Source organism: Lentinula edodes, assembly GCF_021015755.1.
Source record: "Lentinula edodes strain Le(Bin) 0899 ss11 chromosome Unknown C8R40scaffold_65, whole genome shotgun sequence".
Lineage (NCBI taxonomy): Eukaryota > Fungi > Basidiomycota > Agaricomycetes > Agaricales > Omphalotaceae > Lentinula > Lentinula edodes.
In genome coordinates, this window is record NW_025764371.1 from 43985 (window position 1) to 59883 (window position 15899).

General features: G+C 45.7%; 6 protein-coding genes and 1 non-coding gene across 7 annotated transcripts; 4 read left to right on the forward strand and 3 right to left on the reverse strand.

Moving 5' to 3' along the window:
- Positions 1 to 105: 105 nt before the first annotated feature.
- Positions 106 to 2396, reverse strand: C8R40DRAFT_1133914 (uncharacterized protein). The gene is made up of 18 exons (XM_046229288.1): positions 2210 to 2396; positions 2135 to 2153; positions 2001 to 2076; positions 1932 to 1945; positions 1820 to 1874; positions 1711 to 1754; positions 1600 to 1644; positions 1500 to 1534; positions 1404 to 1447; positions 1301 to 1325; positions 1232 to 1243; positions 1079 to 1143; positions 919 to 1019; positions 738 to 854; positions 642 to 688; positions 561 to 567; positions 344 to 500; positions 106 to 297 (listed from the first exon to the last, which is right to left on the reverse strand). The coding sequence occupies exons 1-18, from the start codon at positions 2277 to 2279 to the stop codon at positions 226 to 228; spliced, it is 1005 nt and encodes a 334-aa protein (XP_046079755.1). The 5' UTR covers positions 2280 to 2396; the 3' UTR covers positions 106 to 225.
- A 1402-nt stretch (positions 2397 to 3798) lies between these two features.
- On the reverse strand, positions 3799 to 5920 carry C8R40DRAFT_1177502 (uncharacterized protein; the record flags this gene model as incomplete). The annotated part of the gene is made up of 8 exons (XM_046232694.1): positions 3799 to 4182; positions 4231 to 4340; positions 4403 to 4501; positions 4560 to 4866; positions 4931 to 5350; positions 5414 to 5523; positions 5583 to 5681; positions 5734 to 5920. The coding sequence occupies 8 exons, from the start codon at positions 5918 to 5920 to the stop codon at positions 3799 to 3801; spliced, it is 1716 nt and encodes a 571-aa protein (XP_046079756.1).
- Positions 5921 to 6276: 356 nt separating this feature from the next.
- Positions 6277 to 10975, forward strand: C8R40DRAFT_1241495 (RNA dependent RNA polymerase-domain-containing protein). Its single transcript, XM_046233545.1, has 7 exons — positions 6277 to 6391; positions 6451 to 8734; positions 8791 to 9077; positions 9134 to 9391; positions 9443 to 9654; positions 9715 to 10853; positions 10911 to 10975. The coding sequence occupies exons 2-6, from the start codon at positions 6594 to 6596 to the stop codon at positions 10612 to 10614; spliced, it is 3798 nt and encodes a 1265-aa protein (XP_046079757.1). The 5' UTR covers positions 6277 to 6391; positions 6451 to 6593; the 3' UTR covers positions 10615 to 10853; positions 10911 to 10975.
- A 732-nt stretch (positions 10976 to 11707) lies between these two features.
- C8R40DRAFT_1177504 (uncharacterized protein) lies at positions 11708 to 12705 on the forward strand (the record flags this gene model as incomplete). The annotated part of the gene is made up of 2 exons (XM_046232695.1): positions 11708 to 11891; positions 11945 to 12705. The coding sequence occupies 2 exons, from the start codon at positions 11708 to 11710 to the stop codon at positions 12703 to 12705; spliced, it is 945 nt and encodes a 314-aa protein (XP_046079758.1).
- Positions 12706 to 13501: 796 nt separating this feature from the next.
- C8R40DRAFT_1061302 (Phox homologous domain-containing protein) lies at positions 13502 to 14262 on the forward strand (the record flags this gene model as incomplete). The annotated part of the gene is made up of 4 exons (XM_046225419.1): positions 13502 to 13835; positions 13889 to 13917; positions 13966 to 14040; positions 14092 to 14262. The coding sequence occupies 4 exons, from the start codon at positions 13502 to 13504 to the stop codon at positions 14260 to 14262; spliced, it is 609 nt and encodes a 202-aa protein (XP_046079759.1).
- Positions 14263 to 14541: 279 nt separating this feature from the next.
- C8R40DRAFT_t292 lies at positions 14542 to 14627 on the forward strand. The gene has a single exon. It is a non-coding gene; the product is annotated as a tRNA-Pro (tRNA).
- A 676-nt stretch (positions 14628 to 15303) lies between these two features.
- C8R40DRAFT_1074636 (uncharacterized protein) lies at positions 15304 to 15690 on the reverse strand (the record flags this gene model as incomplete). The annotated part of the gene is made up of 1 exon (XM_046226741.1): positions 15304 to 15690. The coding sequence occupies one exon, from the start codon at positions 15688 to 15690 to the stop codon at positions 15304 to 15306; it is 387 nt and encodes a 128-aa protein (XP_046079760.1).
- Positions 15691 to 15899: the final 209 nt, after the last annotated feature.

The window sequence follows — 15899 nt, forward strand, 5'->3', positions numbered from 1 at the left end:
ATTCTCTGTTAGTGACGCGTATTCGAGAGGTTGACTCGGGAAATAAGCTGGACACTCAAGGATTGAGCTGGTAGAAGACTCGCAGGCAAAAGGGATTGGAAAAGAAGGGGAATAACGTGGTATACCTGTATATTGCGATTGCAACCCAGACGTTGACCGAAATTATACATTATATATACAGTCGAGACTAATATGTACAGTAAAGGATGACTCGGAACGCTATCATCATGCAGTTGAAACTATCACTGTCTTTGTGATCGTAGGCATATCAATGATATCAGGGTATGACTTTTGATCCTATTCAAAGTAAGGCAAGACCAGATGAGTGAAAGCTGCAACTCACATCTATGGGGGTAAGCGCGTATGATCTCCCAAACGTCGATATGCCTTCCGATCTGGTGGATCTGAACTCGATTCCGTTGGTCACTATGCTAGAGACCATCGCGGTTGCTCTATTATTTGCGGCGTGTTTCTCCCATAGACCTTTTCGAGCATTGAGCCTGAGGGTTTCGTAAATGACTCTAAAAAACTCAGAGCAGAACTAATCTCTGATAACTTACATGCAAACTGATTAAATTTACAGATTTCCAAGTGTCAGCATTCAATCGGTGAGCGATGGGAGAAAAATTTCAAGTACTCACAGAAAGTATTGGCATATAGCTTAGTGACGTTGATATGGAATGCCAACCTGTTCTTCATAGTGAGAAGAAAGTGTATGAAATAGTACTGGAACTGACCAGTAGAGTTTAGTGGGAGCGGCGTAAAAAGTTATCAGAAGAAGAGTCTGAATGAGTGTTACAACTCCTCCCCGCTCTACGACATATTGAATCAGACTCTTGATCAGATTGTCCGTTCTACATAGCGCGAAGTGGTGGTCAGACACATGCATGAAGCCGTGAAAAACTTGAGTGACTATACTGTCTAATGCCCGTCTTGGCGTTTGAAAGGAATGTACACATCGCAAGCGTTGCCATGATATCAGTCACAGCACCGAACCCTTTGGCAAGACCAAAAAATATCTACGTCGTGGAGAGAAATCGAATTAAAATAAAGGAGACCATGCAGCATTGAACCGTACCGCGAAATCCTCGTTACGATCTGCGAGAACACCATATGCAAAGACATACATCGTGGCAACGCAGCCTTTTCAACATGGGAGTTCCACAGTAAGAAATTACGAGCAAACTCATTCAGTAGAAGCACATATGTGAAGGTGGCAGACGGGACTTACCTATACCTCCGACTGTCGGTGGGGGAAACATATGAAGTGAAATATTCGAAGCCGGGCGAATGTACGTACCGAACGTAAGAACGGCAAACAGAGTCTGCGAATTGCCACGAAAGGGTAGGAAAGGGTTCTCTCAGTAATGTATGTATACTAATTCTGAGGGTTGTTGGCTCACCAGAACCCCGATAACGGTCGAGGCTAAAATTCCGACGCGTCTGACTAGCGAAACGTTGATCTAACGACACGTGCACGGTATGGTAAAAAAACCTACCCGAGTAGATCTGGTAGACAAAGTACATCTGGGAGCTGAGGGAGGTGATCAGAGATCCTGACGATGTGTTCGAGGGTTAATTGCAGCAAAGGATGTTTACATGAAAGTCAAAATCCCAGATATCAAACATTCGGCAGATAGCTCACTGCAAAGGAAGTTACATGGTAAGCGCTTAGGTCCAACGTGATCTTTGAAAAGGATAAATAATCACGGAGTGATGAATTGCAGCGGTGCCAGTGATCCAAAATGTGGGATCTATAGTCGACAGAGTATGATCTATATCAGAAGTGTGAGCGCTGGTGACCAGCAGAATCACTGACCAAGTAGTAATACAATGATTGCGCTACGAGGGCTGAGGATATTAGGTCCAAAATACTACGTGATAATTTATATCAAGACAAAGAACCTTTCGAAGACCCATAGTAAACTCACAGCATAATCGCGGCCTGTATGCGCCAATCAACATCGCAATAACAACTTCGATGGCCTTGGGAGACGCACTATGACCTGAACGCACATCCTATCACTCGGATGAGGAAAGTACATATATGCCTGAACAATTGTGATGCCACCCAAGCTTGATATGATATTGTTAAAAATTTCGAGGTGCTAGAACTGTTTCACGAAAAGCTCACAATATTGAAACGAAGAAACCTAAGTAAATAATGTGCATTAGTGCGCACCAAGGAACGGTTGATGCGGCGACTCACCCCAGAAAAACGGTGCAAAAATTCCAGACATATCAATCCCAGCAGAGGTGTCAGCAGAATTAGAAGTCATATTGGAAACGCAGTAGGCTTGGAGCTCTTCGAGGGGGGAGACGGGAACGAAAGGAAAGACTCAAGTACAACTCCGACCGTGAATATATACTACTTTACTTATAGCTAATTATTTTTGAATAGCACGGATATATCTACAGTCGGGGACAATCAAACCCGACAAGTCTGTAATCAGCCGATAGCGGCCGAACGAGAGTTTTTTGCAGAAAACTGATGGCAGATTCAGATTCAGAACGATGAAATACGTCTAAAAACGCACCTCCGAAGTTTTTCCCACGACGTTTTAGGTACGGCCAATTTTTTGGCAGTTTTCAACGCATCTTTAGACCCCTTTTGACAAGGATTTCCACTGATTTTCAAAAACTTCTGAGGTAAAAGTTGACTCTAAGCTACTTCATTTCATATCTGAGCACTATGGAGGTCACTGAAAGGTATAACAAGGGAACAATTGATTAGAATTTCTGTTAAATTCTACCCACTTCATTTCCCTCTGTATGTCCGAGCTGCTGCAAGCATCACATGACAGAGCATGTGAAGCTTTCCCACCCTTTTGGCAGATGGGAAACTTCATCAAAGCTGTTGTGGCACATGAGGGTGAGTTTTCTCGATAAAACTGATGATGGATTTGTACTCAGGAAGGCCAAATACGTCCAAAAACACACCTCCGAAGTTTTTCCCACGAGATTTTAGGGTACGGCCAATTTTTCGAGGTCTGCAACCCAAACTTGCCTTTTTCGGAGATCGGCTCGTTGAAACCTCTTCCTTTTTGTGCCAGAATACTTGCAAAGTAGAATAGAATGATTTCTACTATAATCTGAGCCTGGGAAAACTCGCTCATTTTTTTTGTCGACTTTGATTGTCCCCGACTGTATGTACACAAAGGTGTCATAATCGGAGTCTGGAAGGAAAGAATCATTCAAACATTATCTTATGTATGCATATGTATAGAAGCACCGCCTGATGTGCAAAAGTCCTGTCGGCCCGTCACCGAGTGGTTGGATATAGGTGAAATCTGCGTGGAATGCTGCGGTATCACAGGAACACTCGAACTCGTTGTACACCTGGTACATCTGCGGTACATGAAGGAGTTCAAGACATGGTCTTGAAGGTGGTTCCCGACTATGTTGGGCAATGCACGCAAACGGAGCCTCGCTAATAACGGTCAATTCATTGTGAATGACACCAGGTTAACCCATCCGTTTGAAGGAAGAACTTGAGTCTGTATGTTGTGGTTGGGATGTCCACGAAGACCACAGTTAAAATGGAAGCCATCGGCATGATAGACTAAACCATATCAAAAAAATTCTCTTCGAGGCGGCGGCTTGACGTCCAACTTCGTTGCTCTCTCCGAATGGCCCTCTGACATACGCGCTCAGATCTCTTACGCTGACTGCAGGCATGACATTTATTTGTACATTTTCTGTACTCTACATTTGCTAAAGGTACATTTGAAAATATGGTGAGAATACAACATGAGAGTACACGAACCTTGTTACTACATTTGACAAAACCGGCAACAATCATATATATCGCACCACCACCGAAGTCGCGAGGACTCCAAGGATAAGGCCCGTCAAGAATTTCGAGTCCAACATGCCATTGTCTTTAAAAACATCAGCAAGCGGGCCAGCTTTTCGGGTAGAAGTAGCGTCGTCTGAGATATAGGACAAACTTCCTGTATTGAAAAGGTTGAGTGCTTCTTCGAACGTCTTGCGATCTAGACCTGGAATGCCGTCAATACTACGAGCGTTATGTTCTTTCCAGTACGAGATAAGGCCTTTTGAAGAAGGTTCATTACACTCCCGGAGGGCCTCGTCGTCTTCAGATTCCTTTTTCTGAGCCCATTGTAATAGCTGATTTCGATGCGATTTGAATTCGTAAAACGGGATAGCATATCCACAAGACTGACGAGGAATGAAAAAGACGTGCTTCAGTATACAAAATGTACACACAGTTCCAACTTTGTGGACATCTACAACGATAACAGCTCGCGATCCAGGGACACGAGCTCCTGGAGAGATGTACTCGTCATATTGAGGCGTTCCATATTCATACACCGATCCTAAGTAGAGAAGTTTAGAAAAGAAATTCAAAGGATAGTGCGATCTGGATGCTAGCCTATACCAAAAAGCCTGCAAATTCTGGGAGGACCCTCGAAAGCATGGAAGAGAATTGTAATTCGTCCATTTCCAGGCTCTTTTAAATGAGATATTGTCTCTACACCTAATGATACGTACGTCAGACTTGTGAACTGTTCAAAGAGTGTTTTCTGGGTACAGACCGCTTCCACTCATATCCTCGTACCAGACTTTCTGCGAGTTGACGATATGAAACATCCCTCTCGTACATTTCGGTGAAAGGTTAACGTGTCCCATTCCGCTAAGAGGAGCTGTAGCCGTCCAGAACATTTGCTGTTTCTCAAGCCACGAGATAAGGAAGGGGGGAATCTCCTCGAAGAATTGGCCCATTGCTGGAAAGCTAGATGGTGGTGATAAGGTAGCAAGATGGGGTGGTCTGACTTCGAACCTCTTGGAACTTGGGAACGGACGGATTAGACATCCGAGGTCCTCGGAAACGGACGGAAATTCCTAGCTTTGCATGATATGTACATTGGTGCTTTGGGCTACACACACTACGTTAACAATTCGATACTTTTGAATACTTGGAATACAGTGTTGCAAGGAGAAGCCCCATGATAGTACCTGCTAAAAATCGCAAGTCTACTAACTGAAGCATCTTCGATAGCTCACCTGAGCTATCTATCCCAATTCTGGTCACGAGGCCAGTCGAAAGGCGTCCTATTTCCGACCGTTTCGTTATAGCGATGTTACAAGCGCGAGGCGTCTCGTGTGCAGTGGTCAATCCCGTAAGACCATCAATACTAGTTGCGTTATGAGATAAAAAGTAATGCCGCAAGCCTTTCTGCGGCAATGAATCAATGTTGACCGGTTTCTCAGGCATTTTATCCGTTTGCTGGGCAGCAAAATCTGCTTGCTCAAAACGGGATGCAACGTTGTAGTAAGTGTCACGATGGCCTTTGAATTCGAAGAAGGGGACTCCGTATCCGCACGACTAAGAAAATAGGTGAATCCATGGGTGAATCCATGGAACCTGGTTGGAAGGCATTGAACTCACAGTCCCCACTTTCTCGACGTCAACTATGATTACCGCTCGCGAACCAGGGTTTCGTACGTCGGGCGGGAGTAGCTCGTTGTATTCAGTTGTACCGAATTCATACACAGAACCTGTCAAACAGGATTAAGGACGAACAATCAAGTCACGTCAGTAAGGACAATGTGATCACCTTTCCCGAAAAGTCTGGCAATCCTCGGCGGACCAACGAAAGCATTGAAGAGTATGGTGATACGACCATTCTCGCGCAAGTGCGAAATGGTTTCAACACCTATGAAAGCAGATATCTAAGAGTTCCACTGTCCTTCTCGAGACGAACGAACCACTTCCAGTCAAGTCCTCATACCAGACTCTCTTCGAATCGATGATATGAAAGGTTCCTTTGAGACCCTTCGTGGAGACGTTGACGTGACCATCGGCGCTGAGAGGACTGGTGGCTACCCAAAACACCTCTTGCTTCTGGATCCAAGGAATGAGAAACGAAGGTATCTCGTCATGAAAGTTGCCCATCGACGTATTGGAGCAGATGGTGGTACAGAAGAAATGTGATATATTGGGACGTTCCGGAACAACCGGTCTTCATATGTTGATGGTCTGTACACCAAATTCGAGTCCTGTATCGGTAGATAGGTTCCGACGAGTTGATGTTGACTATAAGCTCTAAGATAACCGCAATCATGCCGTCCCATTATCTGATACAGCTGCACTGTGATAACGATTCCAGCAAGGAGAACCATGAGGATATGATACAGTAATGGGCCTTTTTTTTCAGATGGAACGAAGATTCAGACTGGGGTGGGCGATTGTTCAAATAAGCGCTGAACTTCGGAGCTGTAATCTTGATTTAGCGCCAAGCCCGTCCGCAAGCCTGAGTCCATACTTACTCCGCAGTAATGATCCTCTTATCTTGAACATGATATATGGCTGGATAACTCTGACTGTGGGGAGCTGTACTCTGCGCAGTGCGAGAAGACACACTCTGTACGTTTTTGAATTGCTGCGTCCCTCATCGATGTTCTCACTGGTACGGATATTGGAAGGCTTGATCTGGAATGGCGTTCAATATAACTGAGAATGTGACCAGTCAGAAGTTCCATGAGCGCTTTTAGATATGAGTTGCACCTTTTTTGAAGAGATATAAATTCTACAGAGATTGGTCGGTTTCTTGCTATTGATCCCCGTCATGGATGTCTTTATGCACAACATCGACTTATCTGGCACGCAGTTGGACGTTATCAAGGCCCTAGCGAAGAAATTACATCGACCGGAGTACAGTCCTATCACTCCATTAAACTTTCATGTAAGGCTTTTTCAGCCCGGCAGGAGAGGCTCCTGGAGACGGAACAGTGGGTGTGGACTACTCTCTCTGCCGACAGTTGAAATCGGAGAGAAATTCCTTCGAGAATATGGCGGCGAGGATTCACAACCTCGGGAACGTATTATCGTCATCAGGGCAAAACGAGTGTTCTTCAAAAAGAGCACCAAACCATTGAGTATTTCTTCTGGCATTCTTCATCAAATCAGGACAGCACCGTTTCTTGATCCAAACAAGGCTCATGATATACCTACTACCAGAAGACGACCCGGGTTTCGACAACGGAACCCAGAATTACCAAATTCCCTCAGAATCTCTAGAGTGCAATTTGGCTGGGACTGCCGTGACCAGATGTTCTCAGTAGAATGGGACCATCGTTGCGAAAGAAAAACCACGATCAAATTTGACCCCCCAAAACAACAAGTGGAAATATGCTTGGAGGATCCCACGTTCTTCCTTAATCCCGAGTATGAACTCAATCCATTTGATGACGGCGAGGACCTCCTTATCCTGTTCAAGTATTCTCAGATTTCCAACGTTGCAATTAACACATACTCTATTACAGAACCTGCCGTCATTTTCTCGTTATATACACCCCCTTCGTTCAGACGGAAATTGTACAACCTAGTACAAAATTTTCCAAGTCACCGATTATCTTCGCTTCCCTTGAAAGACCCAAGTGGTCGCGATCATGACGATGTTGCGCCGTACACCTCACTGTCCGTTCGTCTTGTCTTTGATACCCATGATGGTCCGGCACTTTTTCGACGTCTCGCGGTCGAAAGAGGCAATTTGAAGCTTCCTATCGAAGACTTCGAATATCCAGTGGAACATCGGCTGCTCTTTTCGCAATCTGCGTTGAAATCATTCCGTTGTTGGCTTCCAACTCTCAGATTCGACATTGCATGTCAACTCGATGCTCTTCTTCGTGGACACTGTGCTGATCCAATAGAGCTCTTGGCTCTTCGTCCAGAGATCAATTACCTGAACAATAGGGCCGACACGAAAGGCGAACGGAGACAGAATTTTGTTGCACTCGTTTTCCAAGACTTTGGGCAGAAGGCCTTAGATCTCTACTGGAATCCAGGACAGGACTTGGAGGAGCATTCCTTGAATGTGTGTTTCATGCAATGTATACGCACTTTCGACAACCCTTCTCAGTCCCTGTACCGGCAGCGCATAGATGATGGTTTATTCTACTGCCTCCATGTCCAGGTCACACCTTCCTCGGTTTTAATCACTGGGCCACTTCCCGAACGGTCGAACAGGATTGTCCGATCCTTCCGTCCAAATCACCGCAAATATTTTATCCGCGTCAGCTTCTCTGATGAAGGCAGACTGCGCCTACGGTATGATCGCGAAATCGACGGAAATTATTACATTGCACAGAGGATAGCTCCCTTTCTAATTGAGGGCCTGAGAGAGAGAAATGACACTAGGCCGAAGAAGAAACTCATTATTGGTGGTCGTCCGTTCTATTTCCTTGCGTATTCCCAGTCTGCATTGAAGGAGCACGCAGTTTGGTTCATGACACCATTTAAAGAGAATGGCACATTGATAAATGTGCAGAAAATCATCCAGAGCTTGGGTTCGTTCTCGGGCCTTGCATTCGATCGGCGATTGATGTATTGCCCCGCGCGATACGCCGCCAGGATCAGCCAAGCTTTCACGTCCACGGATCCCACTACAACTGAAGTGGAAGAAATCAGACAGATTCCAGATATAGAGCGAGTCGACTCGAAGGGAAACCGATGGGTTTTCACTGATGGTGTAGGCACAATGTCTCCCGACCTGGCGCGGAAGATATATGGAGAGATGAATCCCAGAAAAAAAACGCTTTCAGACTATCCAAGAGCACTACAGATTAGATATCTTGGGGCAAAAGGAATGTTGAGTGTTGATTACAAGTTGACTGGCATGACTATCGGGCTTAGACCGTCAATGATCAAGTTTATCGGGGCACCATCGACGAAACTTGAGATTGCCCAAGTATTTGATAAGCCAACACCGTGAGCGGTCATTGATGAATTCAAAGGACCATTACTTACACTTCAAGTCTTATTAGGTTCTATTTGAACCGCCCGCTAATCGTTCTATTGGAGGGTCTGGGTGTTCCATTTGAAACATTCAAGTACTACCAAGATCTTGCAGTGAAGGAAGCTCATGAGGCTATGCACTCACTTGAGTCTGCAAGTTATTTTTTCCAAGTACAAGGTATTGGAGGCTCTTTCCGTCTTCCAACTGTGATGACCCTTCTTTCGAAAATCGGATATACCATGCTCAAGGATGACTTTTTCGAGAGGGTCCTAGACCTTGGAGTCAAACATGTCCTACGTGATCTCAAATATCGTGGCAAGTATTTTCTCAGATGCCTACTACTTCTGGTGTCACTCACTATGCTCATGAAGCTCGTATACCTGTTCCTGGAGCATATAATCTGGTTGGAATAGCTGACATCAATCAAGAGCTAGGTCCTAATGAGATTTCCGTTTGCATCATGGAAAAGAACAGCGGAAAGCTGAAGTATTTAAGTGGACCTTGTCTCGTTTCACGGTCCCCTTCTATCCATCCTGGAGATATCCAGTTAGTGAATGCGATCTTCCCAAAGGCAACCTCCGCCTTGCGACGTGGACCATTACCAAATACTATAGTGTTCTCCACAACAGGTACGAATCTAATGTGAAAAAGCATGCACCATTTGATCGTGCACGCTCTAGGCGACCGTCCTGTTCCTTCTGCCTTGGGCGGAGGAGATTTAGACGGCGACGAATATGATATTATCCCACTGGATATTCTACCCAAGTTCCGGATTTCCCAATCTCAAATTCAGAAACCTAGTTTGTACAAACCCGCGGTTCGTCGGGAGCTCATTCGCCATTGCACTCTCCTCGATGTTGCAGAATTTGTTATGCAGTACATTTTATCGGATGTCAGTTTCGTTTTCCATGACCGTTCCCTATTTACAGTTTACTTACTCGCCATGTTATAGGCCATTGGTCAGGTGGCTCTTACCTGGCGTGTTCTTGCGGATTCGAGTCCCAGAGGGATTCTAGACAATGAATGTCTGAGGCTCGCAGACCTTCATAGTCAAGCGGTTGACTATCCGAAGACAGGAAATCCTGTGTCTTTTTATTCGATTCCCAGAAAGACCATGTATAACAAGCGTCTTCCTGATTGGTATGCACCCGAGTCTATGGAAGTGATTGATGAACAGAAGTACTATCGCAGTACAAGAGCGCTGGGAAAATTGTTCAGGGATATAGACTTGTCCTCTGGCTCGGAAATTAGCTCATCGGGTCACCACACTGACCTTCAAGAACAGGAGGAACTTTCTCTGGACCAACTCACGACGCTCATGAGTACAACCAGTATTTCCGGCTCAGAGTTTGGCGACATTCTAGGAGTCATTGAATCTTATGTTGCACAGTTCATAGAGGGAAACGAGGAGCATGACAACAACTCCGAACTACATGGGATGTTCGTTCAATACTGCGCTGACCTTCAGATTATTTGTTCGATGCACAATCTCAACCGTAGCAAATCGTATCTGCTATCAGAAGAAGAGGCCGTAGCGGGGACGATCCTATACAATGCGGAAGTGTCAACTGCCGTCCGTAACGATCACATACGGAAATTGCGCGAGGAGACGAACATCCTCGTCAAGGGTGTTTACGATATGCTGCATGGGACCCACTTCACACCAGAGCAGTACCTTGTGCGGGCATTTTGTTCGTTTAGGCTCGCAACAGTGTATGTTCAGCGAGAAAATCCCGTTTACGGTGCAAAAAGTTTCTGGTGGGTCACATTGGGAAATGTATTCGATGCTGTCGGCGAGACTTCGAAAAAGAAGAAAGAAGCTATTCAACAGCAGGTGGCCCGGACAAGATAGGATCGATAGGGCGGGGGGTAGGATAGGATAAAGGGTATTCTTGAATCTCCTTGTTGTATCTGTACAGTACTTTGTGGGTACTGGTCATGATGCGACATTATGATAATAATTATGCTTGATCTACTGTTATGGTAATTGGATCTTTGTGGCTCTTGTGATGCTCGTGTGCGTTCGATCCGAGTCACCTCTGAGCGAATGAATCATTCGCGAAAAAGATTGAGCTCCAAGTTGAAATTGACCTCAATTTCCGAGACGTGAGTTCGACAAACATTTTTTGAGATCTAGATATAATCCACCTTTCTTGCAAGGTCTATTCTACCCCGGAATTGGTCAATTTTGTTTGCTTTTCCATTCTTATCCTACAATCCAAGTACATTAGACATCAACAGGCTGGGGTCCACGACAGTGAAGTCTATTTTGGATATTTTCGTTTCTTGAATTCGAAAAGGAACGACTGTGGACCGGTATCAGATTGGTGTTAACACAAGCAGTGTCAAGTGCTTGTCAATCCTTCCCGAATCCCGAACAGATTGGATTGATTGTTTTTGTGCACATGCGAGTGAAGCTCTGCGCGAACACCGAACCACCTTCCCCATGCATGGTGGCAAAACATTCGGACTCGGATAATATCTGACGGAAATCTGTGGGGCTGTGCCCGAAGACCAATCACAGGCTATAACGTAAGTCTGAGAAACACTCACTTCCTCCTTTCACTTTACCTGCCAATTTTATTTGCTGTCAACCGCTGAGCGTGTCCAGCCGAACCCAAATCCGGGTTAATCTTGCTGCGGGACGTGTATTCCTCGAGCACCAATCCAGAAACATCGTCCCGTCGTTATAATTGGCCCTGTGCCCTGGTATCACCTTGTCATTGAACTCTCACTCAGTGTCTTGCTGTTGCTCAGCACGACTTCCGAGTCTCAGTGAACTAAAGGATAATTAACGACTCACTTCACGACTAATTCTCTTCGATCACTTGAGAAGCAATTTCTCAAAAGTCAGTCCTTTTTAGTTCACTTGTCTTACATTGGTGGCTTACTTTCCCCCCAGATATCGTCTCAACAACAAAGAAACATATCTACTAACCATCACCATGTCTTCGACAATATCGCTTTCATCTTCAGCTTTTTCTTCTGTGGTCTCGGTAACCAATTCTGCTTCTGCAACGTCTTCGACTTCATCTATCCAATCTGGCACTCCTAGCGGCGGAAATTCTACCGATACTGGTTCAGGCTCGGATGGCGGTGGAAGTCTTGCGAACTCTGCTTCTCTTTATCGTACGTCTACCTCACGCTGTAGGCGGGAATCTGTAATGAGCAGCTTTTCACAGTCTACACCTTCCTCGCCACGCTTGTTCTGCTCCTTGGTGTCTCCGCCGCTATCGTGGTACGTTCTCTCGTTCTTAGACGACGCCACCGTCGCATGGTCGAGGAAGCAATCCGAAATGGAACGTATGTCCCACCAAGCGTGATAGCTACTGCTCGAGGTAGGGTGGATCTGGCTATGAAACCAAAGATGTGGGAGGCAACGGTCCGCAGTGAATGGAATGGGAAGGAAGGTGGCTGGGCAGATATTCTTCCGGTGTCTGCATCGATTTCGTCCACGTTAAATCCACAATCAATTGCAGATAACACTGGAGATGCTTCTTCCGATTCCGATGGTGCCAACAATCACAACACAACTTCGAGTCCCGCTCTTGGAACGAATTCCATGGCCAGTCGTCTTCGTTCAGCACCAGCAGCTTCTGCTCGCGTAGCTCTAGGAATCTGGAGGCTCATTTCACCTGGCTCCCATCATCCTTCTCAATCCGATCACAATTTTTCCGCTTCCCACAACGCCCACCCTCTGGTTGAAACGAAAGCACATCAAACACTGCCGCACGCAGAGATGTCCGTGCCAACGCATGTTGAAGTTGCTGTGCTGATTGCGATGCCTGGTGCTCTGGCGGTTGCTGCCCATCGGTCAAAGGAAGGCGCTGATGAAGAGGATCTTCCGCATGTCGAAGTGGGGATGGCGGAGGTTATAATACCCCCTAATACCACAGCTACACACATCTTTGAAGAGGGATCTTCCAGTGAAGAGCAGCCATAGGGCCTGTAATGATTCTATAGTTATGTTGTTTTTGCTGCGAACTGTTCCTGTGTTGTACGATATTTTTAGAAAGTGTATCCTACTGTAAGTGTGTTTGTTCTGTGTTTGTCGAATTCGCCCCCTTGTTTTCATATGTTCGTAGCGCTTTGTTCGACATGTTCTGTTACTTCAAGATATAGGTTAACAATAACAGAATCTTCATCATCTATCATGGGTTGAATCACAAATTCCGTTGACCAACTATCGTGTTTCCCGAAAGTTTGTTTACAGTTTTTCATCGAATGCTCTGATTACGGTTGCTAACCTCCCAGAGTACGAAAATGATTCACTGTAGCTGTACCACTCCTGAGTCTCAGATTGATATTATGTGTATCTAGGATCTGCAAAGCTACAGAAGAGCCATAGCACGGATCCCGATAGTCACACCGTTGCTCCTTGATTGACATATTCTTTGAGCGTCAAATTGCAAACTGTAGGAATCGTACGATTTTCAAATGCTACTTTTCGTTTTTTTGATGAACGAAATAGATGCAGTAACAGATACTCAAGTACTCAGGCCTCAGGCCGTATACAACCTATGTATATATAAACTGAGCGGGGCGATATCAAGAATGAGCAAGGTGGGACAGCGGATCACAATAGAACCCGTTCCGGAATTCCCATGTCCCTTTTGGAGCGCACCAACCCCGTCCTACTCCGTCAGACAATATTCCCCTGATAATCTCGTCCTTCGTTTTCTACCATCGCCATGTCCTCTCCACCTTCCTCCGCATGCCCTTCCCCGATAACACCTACGATGCCCAAAACTCCGGGCACCCCAAATTTCCAGAATGCCTATGTTCATCCGTTTGCTAACACGAAAAAACGGCTGGAAATAATACGCAATCCTGGAATTGACATCGAAGAAGAAGCGAGGTTGTACGATGAAATGTGCTTCGAGGAGAGGATACCAATGACCAGGGCTTCAACAGAATACGAGAGACCGGCCTCCATATTCTCAGCTACTGAGAGCACGAGCATCTGGCTTGGTGATAACGTTGGAGAAAGTTTAGCTTTTGCTCGGAATGTTCAGATCAGTGGATGGACGAATGTGGGCGACAAAGATAAGCTTGGAGGAGGGGCGTATGTTGGTCTGTATTTTACAATCCTCTAGCCTTCCATCTCGTACTAAGGGGCTATTCAGTATACGACTGTGTTGTGAAAACAAAAGAGGTCCGCCCGTCATAAGTTTAATAGCTTCACTAATTGAAAGTTCTATAGGGTACAACAATACATGCTCACAAACGCTACAATGCATTCGTGCAGCTCGATGCTGCTTTGAGACGTTCACTCCCTGTGAGTGTCACCTTCGCATCGCTCTCTGACTATGTCTGACCTTCCCATCAGCGGCACCAACAACGATATGTCCCCCAACTCCCTCCAAAAGCTCCCTTTGCCCGTTACCGCCCAGCATTTCTTGACCAACGCCGAAGACAGCTAGAATACTGGCTCTCCGCTGTACTGCTCCATCCAGATGTTGGAGCTTCAAAGGCAGTACGGCAGTGGATCATGAACTGAACACCTCAGTTTTCCTCCTTGGCAAACTTGGAAGGTAACTCCGGCGTCCACTTGTTTGTACATTCCTTGTCCAATACAGACAACCGACCAGGATGTGGGTTTATTGAAGGACGTCGGTTCGATCCATGGCGACATACTCCGGCCGACTTTTGGAAACTCATGTTGACACATAGATATATTATACGCTTCTAACTCTTCGCAATAACACTCCTTTACAATCCGCTTAGAACACGCATCTATCGCTGGGATGATCATTCTCTCCGGGGAACAACATTCATCGGCCTGATGGTCTAGGAGTATGATTCGTTGTTAGGGCTCTTAAAGGGTGTTCGACGAGGTCCCGGGTTCAATTCCCGGTCAGGCCCGCTTTCTTTTTTGATTTGCAGTTCGCTTTCTCAGGTGCTGGTCAGGACCACTTCATTGGTCCCCATCTTGCTCGGGCCTGACCTATAGTCAACAAATCGGTACTCTTTTGTCATATAGAGCTTACTTGTTATGAAGCAAGCATGATTATTACCTTGCCAATTTGTTTCATGATTTTGTCTTGAATTTCATCATCCCATGGGTTCCTAGCTCAAGATTCAGTTCAGTGGCCTGTTACTCAGAGCCTCTTTGAGCTTGATAATTCTCTAGAAAAAGTGAAGAGAAGTTCCCTCACCCATTCTGACCTCCATATGTCAAGTACTAAGTAGAACTCCCAATCAAGTTCAACAACTCAAGCAGTCTGTAAGTTGCAGTCAGGATTGAGCTCAAATTACATAAAAAGATAAAAAAAGAACTCTCTCATGTACAAATTTCTGAGCAATGAAGAGCTGCAGTGGGACACTCTGATGTCGAAGGAGGACTTTCTAGCTCGAGTCTGTATTGAACACTGGAATTTCACTGTCAACTGGTTGTGATGCTCACTCAAATATCATGTACATAGTTTCACCTCATTCCAAGTTTGTTCATACTTTTCAAGCGAAACGTGTTATCGGTTGTATTATACCAACTTGACATACTCAGATACAAGCCAATGCCGAAATCATTGGGAATCCAAAGTCAAGTAGATGAAATGTAAGGGAACATGTCCTTAGCTTTCACAACCCTCATCCCTTTACCGTTTGGTTCCGTAGGGATCCAAGCTCGTATCGGATCCCAATCATCCGGCTCGCCATAATGTTTCCACACAAGCTCCGGATCCAGCCCTACATCGCCTTGTCTACCCAATAGGACGTGAAGCAGGCCAAAGTAATTTTGAATGTAGTTCACCTCGTGTGGCTCCCACGTCTGCGTTGACGCAAAGTCAATGAGCACCGCATGATCGAGTTTGGTGGTAGGATTGGTGTAGAGGATTACCTGATCGCTATGCCAGTCGCGTTGAGCGACGTCAGCAATATCCAGAACACGCGCTGCGTGTCGACAACTTTGGATCTGGAAGAAAGTCATTGATTCGCTCCGTGACTGATGACCACGATACCCGCACCATTTTTATTTGCCTATCAGGGGTCAACCCCCGTGTAAAACTGGAGTCGAGGTTCCATCCTTCGATATATTCCATCAGGAGGCCGGACAGAATTGTTCCGTCAGGTAGCGTAAACTGTCAAGTGAGAGTAAGCAAGTGGCATCTTCCGCGTGAAGACGCTGCATATCACCTG